We start from the raw sequence: 19,326 nt of genomic DNA, 5'->3' as shown, positions 1-19,326 counted from the left end.
GATGGATTCACAGCTGAATTCTACCAGAGGTACAAGGAGGAGCTGGTACCATTCCTTCTGAAACTATTCCAATCAATAGAAAAAGAGGGAATCCTCCCTAACTCATTTTATGAGGCCAACATCATCCTGATAACAAAGCCTGGCAGAGTCACCACAAAAAAAGAGAATTTTAGACCAATATCCCTGATGAACATGGATGCAAAAATCCTCAATAAAATACTAGTAAACCGGATCCAGCAGCACATCAAAAAACCTATCCACCATGATCAAGTGGGCTTCATCCCTGGGATGCAAGGCTGGTTCAACATACACAAATCAATAAATGTAATCCAGCATATAAACAGAACCAAAAACAAAAACCACATGATTATCTCAATAGATGCAGAAAAGGCCTTTGACAAAATTCAACAGCCCTTCATGCTAAAAACTCTCAAAAAATTCGGTATTGATGGAATGTATCTCAAAATAATAAGAGCTATTTATGACAAACAACCAATATCATACTGAATGGGCAAAAATTGAAAGCATTCCCTTTGAAAACTGGCACAAGACAGGGATGCCCTGTCTCACCACTCCTATTCAACATAGTGTTGGAAGTTCTGGCTAGGGCAATCAGGCAAGAGAAAGAAATCAAGGGTATTCAGTTAGGAAAAGAAGAAGTCAAATTGTCCCTGTTTGCAGATGACATGATTGTATATTTAGAAAACCCCATTGTCTCAGCCCAAAATCTCCTTAAGCTAATAAGCAACTTCAGCACAGTCTCAGGATGCAAAATTAATGTGCAAAAATCACAAGCATTCTTATATACCAGTAACAGACAAACAGAGAGCCAAATCATGAATGAACTCCCATTCACAATCGCTTCAAAGAGAATAGAATACCTAAGAATCCAACTTACAAGGGATGTAAAGGACCTCTTCAAGGAGAACTACAAACCACTGCTCAGTGAAATAAAAGAGGAGACAAACAAATGGAAGAACGTACCATGCTCATGGATAGGAAGAATCAATATCGTGAAAATGGCCATACTGCCCAAGGTAATTTATAAATTCAATGCCATCCCCATCAAGCTACCAATGATTTTCTTCACAGAATTGGAAAAAACTGCTTTAAAGTTCATGTGGAACCAAAAAAGAGCCCACATTGCCAAGACAATCCTAAGTCAAAAGAACAAAGCTGGAGGCATCATGCTACCTGACTTCAAACTATACTACAAGGCTACAGTAACCAAAACAGCATGGTACTGGTACCAAAACAGAGATATAGACCAATGGAACAGAACAGAGTCCTCAGAAATAATACCACACATCTACAGCCATCTGATCTTTGACAAACCTGAGAAAAACAAGAAATGGGGAAAGGATTCCCTATTTAATAAATGGTGCTGGGAAAATTGGCTAGCCATAAGTAGAAAGCTGAAACTGAATCCTTTCCTTACTCCTTATACGAAAATTAATTCAAGATGGATTAGAGTCTTAAATGTTGGACCTAATACCATAAAAACCCTAGAAGAAAACCTAGGTAATACCATTCAGGACATGAGCATGGGCAAGGACTTCATGTCTAAAACACCAAAAGCAATGGCAACAAAAGTCAAAATTGACAAATGGGATCTAATTAAACTAAAGAGCTTCTCTGCACAGCAAAAGAAACTACCATCAGAGTGAACAGGCAACCTACAGAATGGGAGAAAATTTTTGCAATCTACTCATCTGACAAAGGGCTAATATCCAGAACCTACAAAGAACTCAATCAAATTTACAAGAAAAAAACAAACAACCCATCAAAAAGTGGGCAAGGGATATGAAAAGACATTTCTCAAAAGAAGACATGCCAACAGACACATGAAAAAATGCTCGTCATCAGAGAAATGCAAATCAAAACCATAATGAGATACCATCTCACACCAGTTAGAATGGCAATCATTAAAAAGTCAGGAAACAACAGGTGCTGGAGAGGATGTGGAGAAATAGGAACACTTTTACACTGTTGGTGGGATTGTAAACTAGTTCAACCATTATGGAAAACAGTATGGCGATTCCTCAAGGATCTAGAACTAGAAGTACCATATGACCCAGCCATCCCATTACTGGGTATATACCCAAAGAATTATAAATCATGCTGCTATGAAGACACATGCACACGTATGTTCATTGCAGCACTATTCACAATAGCAAAGACTTGGAATCAACCCAAATATCCATCAGTGACAGACTGGATTAAGAAAATGTGGCACATATACACCATGGAATACTATGCAGCCATAAAAAAGGATGAGTTTGTGTCCTTTGTAGGGACATGGATGCAGCTGGAAACCATCATTCTCAGCAAACTATCGCAAGAACAGAAAACCAAACACTGCATGTTCTCACTCATAGGTGGGAACTGAACAATGAGATCACTTGGACTCGGGAAGGGGAACATCACACACCGGGGCCTATTATGGGGAGTGGGGAGGGGGGAGGGATTGCACTGGGAGTTATACCTGATGTAAAGGATGAGTTGATGGGTGCAGCACACCAACAAGGCACAAGTATATATATGTAACAAACCTACGTGTTATGCACATGTACCCTAGAACTTAAAGTATAATAATAAAAATAAATAAATAAAAAATAAATAAAAATAAAAATAAAAAACAACAAAAACAAAACAAAACAAACAACAAACAAACAAACAAACAAAAATTGGTAGTGCTTTCCTTTTTTTTTTTTTTCAGATAGGGTCTTGCTCTGCCATGTAAGCTCAATCATGTCTCACTGCAGCCTCATACTCCTGGGCTCAAGTGATCCTCTCGCTTCAGCCTCCCAAGTAGCTGGGACTAAAGGTGCATGCCACCAAGACTGTCTAATTTGTTTATTTTTATTTTTTAGAGACAGGGTCTCATGATGTTGCCCCGGCTGGTCTCAAACTCTTGGGCTCAAGGAATTCTTGCATTTTGACCTCCCCAAATGCTGAGATTGCAGGCATGAGCCACTGCGCCTGGCAGATAGTTATTTTTATAATGAAAAAAATGCTATTTAAAAAGTGCAGGTATTATACTAATTTTATATACTGAAAAATAAACACATTATTTACCATGAAACCAAAAGTTATTTCAGATGTCATGTAACAGACCTGGTGTTCCAGATAAAGGTGTGATGCTTCTTATTGTTGGGGTCCTAAAACTTTTTGCCTATAAAAAGAATAATGTCAATATGCAAACTTATCTCTGTTTTGTTTCTAGTTTTGTGAAATAATTTCTTACATTATTAAATTTCAACAATATTCTTAATGTAACTGTCTTATAGCAAAGAAGATAAAAATAAGATGAACCTAAGAGTTCATTTAGAGGGTAGGATTATCATGGTTTTGCTTCTTAATAGCTATGGGGCTGAAAGAGAAGGGAGGGAGTAACCAAGAATGGTGACAGGTTTCTAGCTTGAGATAGTGAGAAATAATCAGAGAAAAAGTAGATTAAAGGAGGAATACAAAACTGCAGTTTGAGATATGCTGAATTTAGGTTGCTTTAAAGCCATTTAGGTGTGACATACCAGAAAACAAACCACAGTTCCACATCTGGGGATAGAGAAGAAAGCCAGAGATATCTGGGAATCATATTTGGTAATATATTTTGGAATCAGAGAAGCTTCTTGAAGACAGATGTCATTATTGTTTTCTTCAGTATTTCATCTTATATTAGAACATTGTAGTACTCAGTAATTGACAACTTAAAACTAATATAATTTATTAAAAATATAAGGGATAATGCTTAGAAGAGAATATATAACTGCTACTACTTCTATTTAGGGCAGTTAAATTTTGAGAGGCTCTTACACCGCATGCAGGTACATTTTATCTCATTGCATTAGAAATTATGTAGAAAGGAAAGGTAGTTACTTCGATGAAAATAGGAAAAGGGAGAATCACACAAAGAGTAGAAGTAGAGATAAAGGGGAAAATATGAACGAGAAAACATGTTGGAGGTATGAAAGTTTAATTTAATAATAAAAGTAAAAGAGGGGAAACAAATCAGAAATAGCAGACATTCAATTACTGTGGAAGACAATTTAAATTGAGGGAAATTATCCTTTGTTACATGCTAATGTATTTTTAATGTGGAAATACATAATCTGTAAAACTATAAAGTAAAAATTCAGCTCTGCAAGAAGGAAAGCAAGATCAACTATATAAATTGAAGAGAAGATTCCTACATACGTTGAAGGTACATGCCCAGCTGTTGATGTGACCTTTGCAGGTGTTATTTTCTGTAACAGGAACCCCGTCCACACTGACTCTAACAGCGTAGGAATCTTCTGGCATTGCCCTATAAGGAAAATGAAGAATATATGAGACATGCAATACCTCTCTTATTTAGTGTACAGTATTAATGAAAAATACTGCCCCAGACTGCATGCCATTTTTGACAGAAACTGTCCAACATCATAACTGATATCTAGTAAAGTTCCATTCTATATTATGGAAAAATTATCTCCATCTTGAACTCTTTATTGCAAACTCTAACCTCATGAACTTCAGGCAAATGCCTATTCTAACTATGCACGTTGGTGGTTATTAAAAAGGACAACAAATGTAATAACAACAAATTCAATAATAAACATGTAAAATAGTAATATATCACCTTGGTATAATCAGTTATTCCATGCTTTGCTTCTTGAAAAGTACTAGCTAATCAAGCTTCCCCTAAGTAAGCTTTTCCTGGTGAAGAACAGTCATCAAACCTAACGTAAATGAAATCCTCTAGAATATGTGCTATCTGTTTCTAAGGTCAATATTGAAAGTTGCAATTTTAAGTGATTTTTCCTAAGTTGCTAATAACATACATTAATTTGGGCTGATAGTAAAGAACTTGAAAATGTCACTTGAAATGTCACAATACAAAATGATTATCTTTAATCTTAATGACTATGTGAATATTTTGAACAAAATTAATCAAATGCAACAGAAAAGCATAATTTTGGTATTTTAAGACACATCACTACAATTAAATAGTAGTCATTTATCTTCTAAAAAAGCTCGACAACAAGGTGGTAGCTCTAATAACATGGGAAAAGATATAGAATATGTTTTATCATGCCAATTATAATTGAATATAATAAAGGCATAAAATAGTCTAAACATCACAAAATGAAAAATAATAACCTATCATCAGAAAAATATGACTTATAATAGCCAGGGTAATAAAACTATTATAATACTAACATTCATAACTATAATTTCTGACATGATGAAAACGATTTTATTAAAGATACTTTAAAACAGACCTAGTATAGCATGTAATTTGAGTTGAATGACTTGCGTCTTTTTCTACATCACAAGTAATTGACTGGAAAGAAGAAACTAATTGCACACTGTTTCCCAACTCAGCATTATCAACTCCATAGTTAAACTGGTTTGCTTGAGAAAAACCTGGAAAAGTAAGAAGATGTAATTATTATTAATGGTATTCTATTATTCTATCTTCAGAGACCTAACAGTTGTCACCTGGTATCAAATCATACAGTAAATGATTTCATAAACAGTACTGAAGTAAGCAGTGAACCTATTTCATATTTATCCTTATGATTGTAATCTTTTTTGAAAGCACAAAATTTAGCCTTTATTTCATTTACTCATAAACGTATTGCTGGAGGATAGATAGAGTCATCTCTTAGCATTCATGGGGATTTGTTCCAGCATCCCCTTGGATAACAAAATTCACAAATGTTCAAGTGCTGTAGTCAGCCCTGCAGGACAAGCATCCAGATTCCACATCTGGTGAATACTGTATTTCCCATTCGCAGTTGGTTCGATTTGTGGATGACAGGCCCGAGGTTACAGAGAGCCTACTGTGAGCCTACATAGCACCAGATTCTATATCTGGGGGTGATAAGTACCATGAAAAAGGCAGGCTAAAAGGACTAAAAAGAGTAGAGGAGGAGAACACTCTTTTATAAAGGATGAGGTATTTGTTTTAAGTTTCTACAGAGCAAAATCTGAGGTGAGGATTTGCCAGCACATAATTTATTTGGGCAATGAGCTATTAGGTATGAGAGAGAGCAAAATGTGAGGAAAGAAAAGCTGGGCACCGCCGAGGACAACTGGGGCTCAATATTGCTGGGAATTTCTAAGGAACATATGGCACATCTTTCCAAATCAAAAAATCGATGGCAAGAAGCATTTCTTCATCAGATCTGGTCCCCATTGGTAGAGGCTTCTCCCTGGGGGAAATAACTTTTTTTGCACTTTCACACTGCACATAGGTATATGTATATGAGTTCCAATGTCTGGAGTTACTGCATTAGGCAAGTCCTTGAATAACTGACAAAGACATGGCGTTAGAACTCAGACAAGAAGCTGGAAGCATAAGTTGAGTCAAAGTACATAAGGAACTATTTGTCACAGCTCTAACTAGAATTAGAGTTAAGAAAGAGAGGATGTAAAGCTGAGTATAAAAGGCATCTGATACAGTTTATCCACTATATCACACATAGCTACTCATGGCCTACATATTAAGCACAATCCATCACCAAGTCTTTGAGATGGTAGCCAGCTGAGAGCTCTACTAAGATTTAATACAAGAGTGTTAGAGGTAGCCAGCTGAGAGCTCTACTAAGATTTAATACAAGAGTGTTAGAGGTAGCCAGCTGAGAGCTCTACTAAGATTTAATACAAGAGTGTTAGAGGTAGTCAGCTGAGATCTCTGCTAAGATTTAATACAAGAGTGTTAGAGGTAGTCAGCTGAGATCTCTGCTAAGATTTAATACAAGAGTGTTAGAGGTAGTCAGCTGAGATCTCTGCTAAGATTTAATACAAGAGTGTTAGAGGTAGCCAGCTGAGATCTCTGCTAAGATTTAATACAAGAATGTTAGAGGTAGCCAGCTGAGATCTCTGCTAAGATTTAATACAAGAGTGTTAGAGGTAGCCAGCTGAGATCTCTGCTAAGATTTAATACAAGAGGGACAAGCTTGTATTAAGGTTAGAGGGACAAGCTACAGGCTATACTACTATATAACTACTCCTAAAACTATAATTAATTTTCACCATGTCCCCTTGCTATCAGCCATTGTAGATTTCCCTTACCTGCAGCCAGCACTGTAGTTAATGGGGTGACACTAATGTTCATCCTGGAGAAATAGGAGCCCCTAATTGCCTTGCCCTTGTAAGGTGGTGGTTGCTGCAATTGGCTGTTCTCAGTAATCACTGGATATGAAGCCAAGAAATATCCCTATGAATACCCTGAATTCCAGACCTACTCCTCCTTAACTACATTAAGTTAAAGCAACCCTATTTCTTTATGATAATTAGAACTGATTAGCTCTGGTCATATACCAAATAGGTTTGATGAATTCAAACTGAGTAGGCAATGGTGGTAGTTTCAGTTCAGTGGAATCCATATTGTGACCTATGATGGCAGCATTCTTTACCTGGAAACTAAGACCACAAATCCAGCAGAATGTAAATCTGCAAAGGCAGAAAGCACAAATTCAATTTCTGGATAACAGGGAGTGACGGTGAAGGGAAGCAGCCCTTTATTTCCAGTTCTATGCATCTGTCTATTACAAAACAACAGCATATGTCTGTCACTGGTTCAATGCATGTTGTGGAGGATACCATCCCACCCCACAGGATGTTTTCCCCCAAGTTGGCATCTTGGCCACAGCTTTAACAGGCTGTCCCATCATTCTACTAAGCCAGATTTCATGGTCATGTGCCCAGTATCACAAAATTTTCACTATAAAATACATTTCTTGTTCTGAAGCAATATTTTATAGAATTCTGTGGCAGTATATCAGGTTCTATAAGCTCTCAGAAGATGGTGCTGACAGAGAACTGTGGAAAGAGGAAGCAAAGCCCGCAATTGGAGTGTCAGTTCCAGTTACAATCAATCTCTGCTCTTTCCATGGGAGAAGGGAAGTGCTGTAATCAACTTGTCACTGAGAAGCTGAGTGGACTTTTTGAGGAGTGGTACCCTATTGAGAGCTCAGTGTTGGTCTCTGCTGCTGGCAGTTCAGTTATTCAGCAATAGCAGTAGGTTGTTTAGTCTGGGTGAAAGGGAGTCCATGCTGTTGGTCCATGCAAGGCCTACACCCCATGATCATTCTTCATGGGCCCACTGCACTAGCACTGCGGTGGCCATGGAGAGAAGCTCCTGGATGAATCATCCAATTCATCTGTTTATTCCATCTCCTCTGTGGGGGATGTTCTCTTGTGGGAGTTAACTTGAGACACATAGATCTGCATGCTTTATGCTCACTATTATGAGTCCCTTCATATGCCTCTTTCTAAGGCATTCTAATTTCTGATCTTCCAATCCTGTTCCCTTCAGTTCCTAACTAACCAGTGAAGTCCTTTTCGACTGCCCAGGAGCCCATGCACATTCTTACCATAAATCACTTTTCCTGCCTACAAACTTACCAACTGTGTCTACTGATCATGGCTCTGCCTATCAGGGAGGTTGACGGTGAAAAGTGACTTAAGAGCCTTAGGGCCACTTTGCAGCATTTATGACTGAAGTCAGAGGTGATACCATGAAGATGTGAAGTGGAACACAGGATGTATATATTATAGACAGTCATGGAAGTTTTTCAGAGGGAGCAAGTCATGAGGATATCTATGGGAAGTGAATTTTTGGTAGAAGGAACAGGATGTGCCAAGGCCCTGTGGTGGGACCATGTATGTGGATTCAGATAATAGCAAGTGTGGTTGAAGAATTATGAGTGAAGAGAAATGATAGGAGAGGAGACCAGAAATGAAGGTGCTTAGGCTATTTTTAAGCGTGCGGAATAATTGCAGGCTTTGAAACAGGAGTGACATCATGTGACTTACAGTGTCTAAGATTCACTAGCTCCTGTTCTGAGAATAGAATAGGGGCAGCAGTGAAGATGGTGTCTCAGTGAACAATCGGATAAATAATGGGATAAATGGCATGAGTTCAAGAGAAGATCAGAAGACAGTAAAGTGAAAAGGACAAATATTGCTAACATTTTTCGGAGTTTAATTACAAACAGGCAGATAAATGAGTTGGTAGCTGGAGAGAGGTGTGGAGCAAGGGGAAGGCTGATGATTTTTCTTTTACTTTTTTTCAGGTGGGCAGAATAACAGTATATTTGCAGGCTGATAGGATATCTAACAGAAAGAGACAAAAGGATAATATGAAGTAGAGACAAAAATTACTTTAATCTTTCTATAAATATATGAAAATTCAAAACTACATTTGGAAGCAATTAAATATAGATTAAGCCTTGTATGCCACATAAGAATATTTTATATTTTTGAAACAATATTCACTTTTGAAATAAACCCAAGAAATAAAACCTGTGAATGACTTTAGTGTTCTATTAATTAAATCCTATAATTAAATGTTCTCCTAATAAAAGTGTTGAAAAGGTACTTATACTGTTCTAGTTCACAAAGTAAATTACACACATCTATGGAATTTTATATGTTATACTGCTTTGGAATAAAGTTAAATGAGGAAATAAACAGTTTTTGCCTAGATTACTTCACTATCTAAAATTCCTAAATTCTGAATTCTAACAGTATGTAAATTTTTAAATATTATTTTTCCCTATCACAGGTTCTTAACAGTAAAACTCTACCTTAGGCAAATTAAGCAGTAGTATTATATTTGAAACTATGAAAATTTTTCTTTTGCACTAGCAAATTTGTATCCATGTCATTGTAAATTTATAAGCTATTTAAATTTCATAATGTAATTATCTACAGACCATATCATCCCATAATACAATAATAAACTTATCATCAATAAACAAAAAAAAAATGGTAAACCCAGAGATGTAGATTTAACTCTTTAAATGTCGTATATAATACTATTTACAATATGACAAATAGCGCTATAATATATTCCATTTATAATACTAATGTTATAAAAAGATAAATATTTGTTACCTTACAGTGTTAGCAGTTTTCAAAATGTTTCAACAAAACAATCATTACTACAATATGTGCTCATCTTCAACAACCTTTAATAGTTGAAGTGGCAGAATTGGGGTTGCCAGAAGATATCTGTGGTACAACTGCTTTTTAAATTATTGGGCATTTTCGGTTTTGCCCAAAGGTCTGCTAGACAACAGGAATGCTTCTGGTTTCTTGTAGGCCTGGAAGCAGGACTTCATTGTGCCTGATGTTCAGCAGATACCAAAGCCTCTCACTGCCAGTTCTGGTAAAGCTACGTAGCAGGAGCCCATGATGTTTAATTGAAAGGGCTCAGATTTTGGATCTTGACATTCTGGCCTGGAATCCCAGCTCTAACACTCCCTTGCCATTATGACCTTGGACAAGTTATAACCCCTTTTAGTCTAGTCTCCTCATCAGAAAAGTGGCCATAATCTATCTTAATGGATTGTTAGGAATAATAAAGGATCGTTTATGTATAATGTTTAACATGGTACCTGGCTTAATAAGATATCTGCTAAGATCTCAATAGATACATGCTCCTATTATTTGTCACCAAAATCCTGCGATTTAGGTTAATCATCAATATCCCTTTTTAAATATAACACAGAGGCTGGGCGTGGTGGCTCACACCTATAATCCCAGCACTTTGGGAAGCCAAGGCGAGCAGATCACCTGAGGTCAGGAATTTGAGACCAGCCTGGCCGACACGGTGAAACCCTGTCTCTACTAAAAATATAAAAATTAGCCAGATGTAGCGGTGCCCGCCTGTAATTCCAGCTACTCGGGAGGCTGAAGCAGGAGAATCACTTGAACTTGGGAAGCAGAGTTTGCAGTGAGCCAAGATCACGCCATTACACTCCAGCCTGGGTGACAGAGCGAGACTCCATCTCAAAAAAATAAAAAATAAATAAAATAAAATAACACAGAATCAGTAAGTGGGTAGCTGGGATTCAAACACAGGCTGTAGACTTCCTCCAGCCCTTATGTTCTTAGCTCCTAGGCTGTTCATTCTTTGATATGTTGGAAAAGTAAGCAGAAACTCAATAAAGGGTAGAGAGTTTAATAAATATCATTTTATTCCTCTAAGCTTAACCAAATAACTCATCCAGCATAAGCTGAAGTACAATATAAATACCAAAGTCACATGTGAGAGACATTTGCATTGGCTTTGCAATTTCGAATCTAGAAAGGTAGTTATTACTAAAATGGAACTGTGAAAAGACATGAAAACACTGCAAAGCAAGTTACATGTAAACCCACTCTTAGCTTTGGCAACTTTTCTCATCTTTGGTGCTCACATTCAGTTTGGAACACACAGAAGAGCTCCTGGCAACCAACTAAAGAACAGAAAGTTTTACTTGTGATGTATATATATTCCTATCAGGTACATGTCACATCAATGATAAGTAACGTTTATCTGTTCTTCAGCATTCTCAAGACAACTACCATTCTGAAAAACAATGCCAACAAAAGATAATATCATTTTCAGCTTAGGAGTTACTATAGTGTTAAATATATACAGCATATGTGAAGAAGTCCTAGGAGTAAAATCTATGGGAAAATAATAAACCAAATCAACAATAATTCATATTGTTATTAATATTGCTTTAAAAAGTATATAAATATTTCTGACTTTTAAACTAATTCCAAAGAGTTAAAAAGAAATACAAAGGAGTCTTCTTTTTTAAAATTTTAACTTAAAAGTATAATTTTAGGCCAGGTGCGGTGGCTCACACCTGTAATCCCAGTACTTTGGGAGGCCGAGGCCAGTGTATCACCTGAAGTCAGGAGTTTGAGACCAACCTGGCCAACATGGTGAAACCCCATCTCTACTATACAAAAAATTAGCCAGGAGTGGTGGCAGGTGCCTGTAACCCCTGCTACTTGGGAGGTTGAGACAGGAGAATTGCTTGAACCCAGGAGGCGGAGGTTGCAGTAAGTTGAAATCGTGCCATCGCACTCCAGCCTGGGCAACAAGAACAAAACTCCATCTCAAAAAAAAAAAAAAAAATTATAATTCTAAACAAATGATTGAGGATAAAAACACCACCTCTGGAAGTACTCCAAGTCACAAAGATTACAGGAAAGGCTGAGTGTACTCTGGAAATGGAAAAGGATGAGGCTTTGGATGGAAATTCCTGACCTGTTAATGTATTTTTTTAAATTTTGCATAACAACTGGAGACAGGAATTGCCAGGCACGCAAACGTGGGTCTCCTGATAGCAGCAATCCAAAAGCAACGCCTGGGCTGCTATCGCAGAAAATGTCAGTGTTATTAAAGCCAGCACTTGTCATGAAGAATGCAGGCTGTTTTGTTTTCTCTAGTTAAAAAACATAGTGTTGAAAATGTATTAACCTACTTAAAAGTTGCAGCATTCAAAACAATGGGAAAGAAAGATACAGTGTGATAGATGGAAGACAACAAATGAAGAATTAAACCAGACCTATAACATAAATGCAAATAATAATACAAACAAAAATAACTCTAATGTATAGAGTTTATACTATATAATGGATACCTTAGATGTATCATCCTTTTCAATATTCGTAACAGTCCTAAGAGGTAGGAATTAATAGTCCCTTTTACTGATGAGTAAGCTGATGCTTAGCTAAGTAACTTGCCCCAGTCACATGATATGAAATGGCAAAGGTGAATTGAAAGCCAGTCCTATTGAACCAAAGTCCATATGCTTTCTGTAACATTATTAAAAGTATGTAATTCAACACTTCAACAAAAATGTGTGTGCCAGAAATTGTAGGGGAAATAGCTAGAAAAAGGAGCCAAAAGTACAATATTATTCCTCCCCTCTTACTGATTTTTTAAAATAAAAACAAACATGATAAATATCAAAGAAGACAATTGAGAAATACAAGGTATGACTATAAAATAACAAAGCCAATATAATTACAAACACTCCAGAACTTATCAAAATTATAATGCTCTTAATCAAATTAGTCATCTCAGAAGAAGGTATAGTAATTTCTAGAAACGTGACATTGTTCAAAACACTTTGCCTTGGGCATCATAAGAGTAAAATTATGTATCTATATCTCCTGAAGCATAGTCTTGTGGGGTTTTGTTTTTAAAGCAGGGTTTCACTCCATCACCCAGGCTGTAGTGCAGTGGTACAATCATAGCTCATTGCAGCCTTAAACTCCTGGCCTCAAGGAATCCTCTCGCCTTAGCCTCCCAAGTAGCTAGGACTACAGGCATGCAGGCCATCATGCTGGACTAATGTTTTAAATGTTTCATTTGTAGAGACAGGGTCTTGCTATGTTCCCCAGGCTGGTTGCCCAGGCTAGTTTCAAATTCCTGGCCTCAAGTGATCCTCCTGCCTTAGCTTCCCAAAGCACTGGGATTACAGGCATGGACCAATGTGCCCAACACAACCACGGCATTTTAAACAAAGTAATGCTGTGGCAAATGTTTACAAATCAATACCGTACTATGTTTGGAAATAGCCAAAAGTCATTTGGATACACAAAAATGTTAACAGTAGATCTTTCTACTGGGTAGAATTTCAGAGAACTCACTTTCTAAGTCAAGTATTTCTATAATATTTTACTGTTTTATAATGACTTTTACAAAAATAAAACATTTTAAAAAGTAGTATGAAGCCAGTACTTAGATAGTCATCTAGAATTTACAATTCCATTTAGAAATTCTTCTTGTGTAATTGATAAATTAGCACTGCATGCGAGTCTGAAAACAGAGAATCTATCAGACACAACCCTGGTGATTTTCATGAATATAGTCCCTCCAAATAAACTTTAAGTTCATTCATGTAGCTATAAAAGCTCTGGTGTATTTTGCAAATTCATTATCATTTTGTAGATATCATTCTGTATATATTATGGGCACCCAAAAGCCTATATTAAATAGCATTTATTAATTTATTTTAAACCACTTTATTGAGCTATGATTGACATATAAAAGCTATATATGCTTAATGTATACAACTTTCTGAGTTTGGATATAAGTATATACCCATAAAACCATAACCACACTGGGTGCGGTGGCTCACGCCTGTAATCCCAGCACTTTGGGAGGCTGAAGTGGGTGGATCATGAAGTCAGGAGTTTGAGACCAGCCTGACCAACATCGTGAAACTCCATCTCTACTAAAAATACAAAAAATTAGCTGGATGTGGTGGCAGGCACCTGTAATTCCAGCTACTCAGGAGGCTGAGGCAGGAGAATTGCTTGAACTCAGGAGGCGGAGGTTGTGGTGAGCCAAGATCGTGCCACTGCACTCCAGCCTGGGTGACAAGAGTGAAACTCCGTCTCAAAAAAAAAAAAAAAAAAGTCATAACCACAGGCAAGGTCGTAAACAGACCGCTTGCCTCCAAAAGTTTCCTCCTGCCCTATTTATTTTAAAATTTTTTTTGATAAGAATATGTTACAAGATTTCCCCTCCTAGCAAACATTTAGGTATACAATGCAGTATTGTTAACTATATGCTCTATGCTGTACAGTAGATCTCTAGGATTTATTCATTTTGCATAAATGAAATTTTGTACCCTTTGACCAATACCCCTCCTCCACTTCCTCTTCTCCCAGTTCCCGATGACCACTATTCTATTCTTTGCCTCTATAAGGCAGTATTTAGACTGAGCCTCTGAGAAAGAAATATGAGAACACATTTTTAGTCATCTATAATATGTAGTTAAGGCAGAGGACTGTAAGACAAATCGGGAGGTGTAAGTATCTGCAATATCAAACACATTCAGAAACTGGTACTGATGAGAAAAGCAGAAATTTACCAAATGACACTCTGGGCTTTACAATTAAGAGTCCTCAGCCTAGTTGCCTCAGAACGTCCACACAAGAGAAAAGATTACATTTTAGCTAGATGTAAAAGGATATCTTTCTAAAGAATAGAATGTTCTGGGGTTTTTTTATGTCAGACTAGGGATGATCTGGGTCTATGGGCTTAAATTCAAGCCATAGTTCCTAGATCAGAAAATGTTCAGGTCTGGAAACAGAAGAAAATGGCTGGGTGTTTTCTTTTTTCTTCTTCTTCTTCTTTGAGATGGAGTCTCACTCTGTCACCAGGCTGGAGTGCGATCTCAGCTCACTGCAACCTTTGCCTCCTGGGTTCAAGCGATTCTCCTTCCTCAGCCTCCTGGGTAGCTGTGACTGACTACAGGCGTGCACCACCACGCCCAGCTAATTTTTGTATTTTTAGTAGAGACTGGGTTTCACCATGTTGGCCACAGTGGTCTCGGTCTCCTGACCTCGTGATCCACCCACCTCGGCCTCCGACAGTGCTGCAATTACAGGTGTGAGCCACCGCTCCCAGCTCTTCTTCTTTCTTAATCTGAGCATTTCTCTTGTGGCATTTGAATTTCTGTTTAAAACCCAGTAACTTTCAAGCATACCATCTTATCAGCAATTTACAATATAAGAAACATATGGTTAAAGCCATCTCTAAAATAATCTTTAACAATTATATTGTTCATGGGTCTTAACTCTAAAAAGTAACATTTTAATCCAAAATATATTGTTTATAATGTGGAAGCATAAACCATTTTAAGCATATCATTGAGAGACTGAATTCTGCAGAAATCAGAAACATTAAAAGACATTACATTATATGACAAAATAATTAAATATCTTTGTTAACTATAAAAACTTTTCATTTCTTGAAGACCAAATAATAGATTTTGCTAATATTTTTAAATGTTTCTTATTGTTAAAAAATTCCTAAGTATCTGAATACTGGTATCATTTATATTGCAAAGGTCTTATGGCTGAAAGAAACACATATTTCTATTTAACCCTCGGAAAAGCTGTGCATTAAATATATTTACTGATTGCCTTCTATGTTTTATCCTAAGACCAGGCAAGAAGAAGGGGAACGACATATGTTACTCAAACCTTTATGAAGCCTGAGGTTGGGTGGCAGGAGAAGGAATCTAAAGTTTTGTTTTCTATTGCCTTTCCTCTTTCATTAACATACTATTTCTCTATTGTACTCTCTTATCAATATTCTACCCAACACCCACAAATGTTTTGTTTAATCTTAAAATAAATTAAATGTCATTAGACCCATGAAGAATAAAGCAAATAATTGCTGACTTGGGTTAATTGCATTCCTTTTAGTTCAGTCATTAATCCAGATCCTGATGTTAAGCAAGCCAGTATAATAAGAATTCAGATGATCAAGTTGATAAAGACTCTTGGGGATTTCACTAGCTATCAAAGAGGATAGAATTTTACCACTCTGGCCAAGTGAAGAAACAACTCCAGTGGTGTTTGTTTGTTTGTTTAACCATAAAACTATAAATATGAAATAGTCTTGAAAATACCTCAACGTTGGCAAAAAAAAAAAAAAAAAAAAAAGCAACCATACCTTCTCCTCTTATAGTCAGCCTTGTTGCTCCATTTATGCTGCCATATTTAGGTATTATTTCTGTGACTTTGAGGATTATTTGAGAGCCATCTGAAAAATATTAAAATATAGTAGAGGTAAAATCACCAAGTTCTTCATTTCAATCATCAACATTTGTAACACATACCACAAGGTTGCAAGGAAAACATCGTGAAGTTTACAGGACGGAAAGTAAAATTCACCCAGATTTTATTTTTGGCTCTGCCAATGACTTGACAGAGTCATTAACTTAGTTGACACCCACTGGCTTTGTGCAAAGCAGTACCTTAGGTGCTACCAAGAGCAAAACTAACACGTGATCATTTTCATCACTTACCTATCATATTATAAAGCACATATTAAATCCTTAATTTCATGTAGTGTTCTGCTAACTGCAGATCTATAACTATGCTTAATAGCTCACGTAACAGCAGACACCAAGAAGATACAGGTCATTATAAGAGCACAGAAGAAATTCAATGCTAGGTAGGTTGAAAGACTAGACCAGGTACAAAGAGAAATGTTGGTTTTGAGAAGAAATTTTTTTCTGTGAGGGAGTGTGGTTTCAGGAAAGATAATTTCTGGGATCCTTCTAGTCTCCTGATGATAGTGAGTTCTTAATACAAAGGTCACTAATTCATTCAACAAACTGTGTTAGCTTCCTGGAAATACAGAAATGTGTAACAGTCCTAACTTTCCAAAGGCTTAGGTTAGACAGTACCAAGAGACAGAGGAGAGCATAGAGGCTATGGGTGACTCAAGGAGCATTTCACCCACACTGCTTGTGTCGCACTGGCTTCTATAAAGAAGACTTGCCCCTTCCACATTTTTTAGGGCAAATATGAATTAGACTGGGCCCGTCGTCAGAAAGATAAAGATAGTTCTAGAGAGAAGGAACTGCCTGGCTAACAGGGTTATGTGAGCTGCTTCTTTGGAGTACTGCAAATAATTCTTTAAAACAACTCAAAGCTACATAGTGGATAGAGGTGTTTATTTTCTGCTTACACTGTACAGATCTAGTAATTACTGGAATCCTAAAAGAAATGTTCACAGTAGGTAGAAAAATTTAAGTGATGATACAAAGAAAGGCCACAGAAATTATTAATTTCTCGAAATGGATGTATACAAAAAGGCTAAGGGAATTATGATTGACTTGTTCTGTTCTGTCTTAAAAAGGTTTAGAGTGGACTTCACCTATAGTGGCAAAAGCTCTCCAACATAAAGGAGATCAGTTTCGAGGCCCCAGACCCAGTGCCTCTGTACTTCGGGTCTGTCTTTGCCAAAAGCTCCAAGGTGTTCTTGCTCCCACACATTCATATCTCAGGGCAGCCCACAGCCAAGAGTAGGAAACTCCAGCGGGGAAGCTGGATCCTATCTCCAGACAGTGCTGCTGCTCGCCTATCTCAGGTTCATCCTCCTGTTATCTCCACAGACAACTCCAATTTCTTATCTTATCAGTCTCTTCCCAGAGCTCTTCTGGGTATTACTTTGAAGACACGGGGCAGCTGCCCCTAGAAATGACTGACGCCTGCCACGAAGGCCCATCCCCGTCCTACTGGGGGTTGTTGCCCTTTCTTTTGTGAGGAAAGCGACCCAAGAAGAATGGAGAAAAAGGGATTCAGGTTGCCTCTTCCCAGTCCCCACGACCCCGCCAAACTCCTTTCACCTGTGTCACTTTGGGGGTGCAGGTGGGACATTTCATTATTCTCGTAGCAGCATTGATGAGTTAAAGGCAATCTCTCGCAATCTCTTTCTCTGTGTCCTTGTCTCTGTCTCTCTCTCTCTCTCTCTGCGTGTGTCTGTGTTTGCTAGGCCTGCCATCCAGCTCCCCTGGTCCCCAGGATCGTCATCCAACCGCACGCACAGCCTCAGCCAGGTGCCAGGTGGTCCGGCCTCTCCCAGGACCCCGGGAGCAAGGGTAGTGTCTACGCGGGCCTCTCCTGCTTGCCTCCCTAGCTTGCCCAAAGGGTTACCTGTGCTGGGATCCGCGGCACACAGGAGCAGTCCCCAGAGGCCCCAAATCCCCAGGAGCCACAGGTGTCCCATTGAAAAGCCAGTTCCGCGGAGCTGGTGCCCTCCACTCGCAGCTGGCGCTAGTGCTGAAGCTCGACTCTGGGGACTGCGACTCGCTGGCGCGTCCGCTTTGCCCCGGGAGCGCTGGGGAACCGGGCCGCCCTCCCGTGGCCCGCCCCGCCCCTGCTGTTGGGCTGCGCCTCTGGGATTGACGCGCGCGCAGACACACACACACACACACACACACACACACACACACACACCTTAGAACCTTCGCAGGAGAACTAATCCGGCCCCGAGCCAGTCCATGATAATCAAACCTCCACACTCAAACCCGGGTGCTGCCTTCCCAAGGCTGTCCCCATAGGTGGAAGGGCCTTACTCCTTTTTGGCGAAAGGAATCAATGGTCCTTGAGGTCTTCCTAGATCTCCTTCTCTATTTTCTTTTTGGTTTTATCTTTTTTCTTTCTTTCTCTGCATACTTTTATCTGCTTGTCTGCCTTAGTCATTAATCCTCCCCAGATGGGCCTATAAATCCACTTAATACACAAACCCCACGCGTTTTTACCCCTTCACATTCATATGAGATTGTGCTATCTCTGTAATTGACAATCATAATAATTGTTGATTTCTCAGCATATCCCAAACACGGCGCCTACTGCTTTATAGACAGTAGTTTCAATAGCGGACTGTTACCATCACGCCCATTTTTCTAAGCAGTAGACTGAGGCACAGAAATGTTAGGTGACTTGCCCAGGGACATACAGCTAAGTGCAGAGTGAGGACTCAAGCAGAGAGACTCCAGAGCCGGTTCTCTTATCCCCTCCACTGCCCTCAGTTCTGTAGACTGAGGGCCAGGCCTTACTATTGGCATGGAGGGAGGTCCAGCACTGCTGACCTGTTTCTGGAATGCCAGATAGCAGACGAATGAAACACAGGTGTCTCTGATCTCCCTGGAGAAGGCAGTTTATTATTCCCCACTGAATGCTCCCCGGGGGCTCATTCCAAATCCTCTCACTGTTGTTGATATCCTAACCTCA

The 19,326-nt window shown here is 38.5% G+C and overlaps 1 protein-coding gene across 1 annotated transcript in view; it reads right to left on the bottom strand.

Annotated features, from left to right (window-relative positions):
- PKHD1L1 (PKHD1 like 1) overlaps window positions 1-18,388 on the bottom strand; it is a 167,869-nt gene extending 149,481 nt beyond the window's left edge. The window contains 5 exon segments of the mRNA XM_010363096.2: window positions 3,118-3,175; window positions 4,198-4,306; window positions 5,265-5,409; window positions 16,256-16,345; window positions 18,247-18,388. Coding sequence (XP_010361398.2) covers window positions 3,118-3,175; window positions 4,198-4,306; window positions 5,265-5,409; window positions 16,256-16,345; window positions 18,247-18,319 — 475 coding nt within the window. The 5' untranslated portion in view covers window positions 18,320-18,388.
- Window positions 18,389-19,326: the final 938 nt, after the last annotated feature.

This window comes from Rhinopithecus roxellana, chromosome 9 (genome assembly GCF_007565055.1).
Source record: "Rhinopithecus roxellana isolate Shanxi Qingling chromosome 9, ASM756505v1, whole genome shotgun sequence".
Taxonomy (NCBI): Eukaryota; Metazoa; Chordata; class Mammalia; order Primates; family Cercopithecidae; genus Rhinopithecus; species Rhinopithecus roxellana.
Note: the sequence above shows the minus strand (reverse complement) of the source record. Positions and strands in the feature narration are given on the sequence as shown.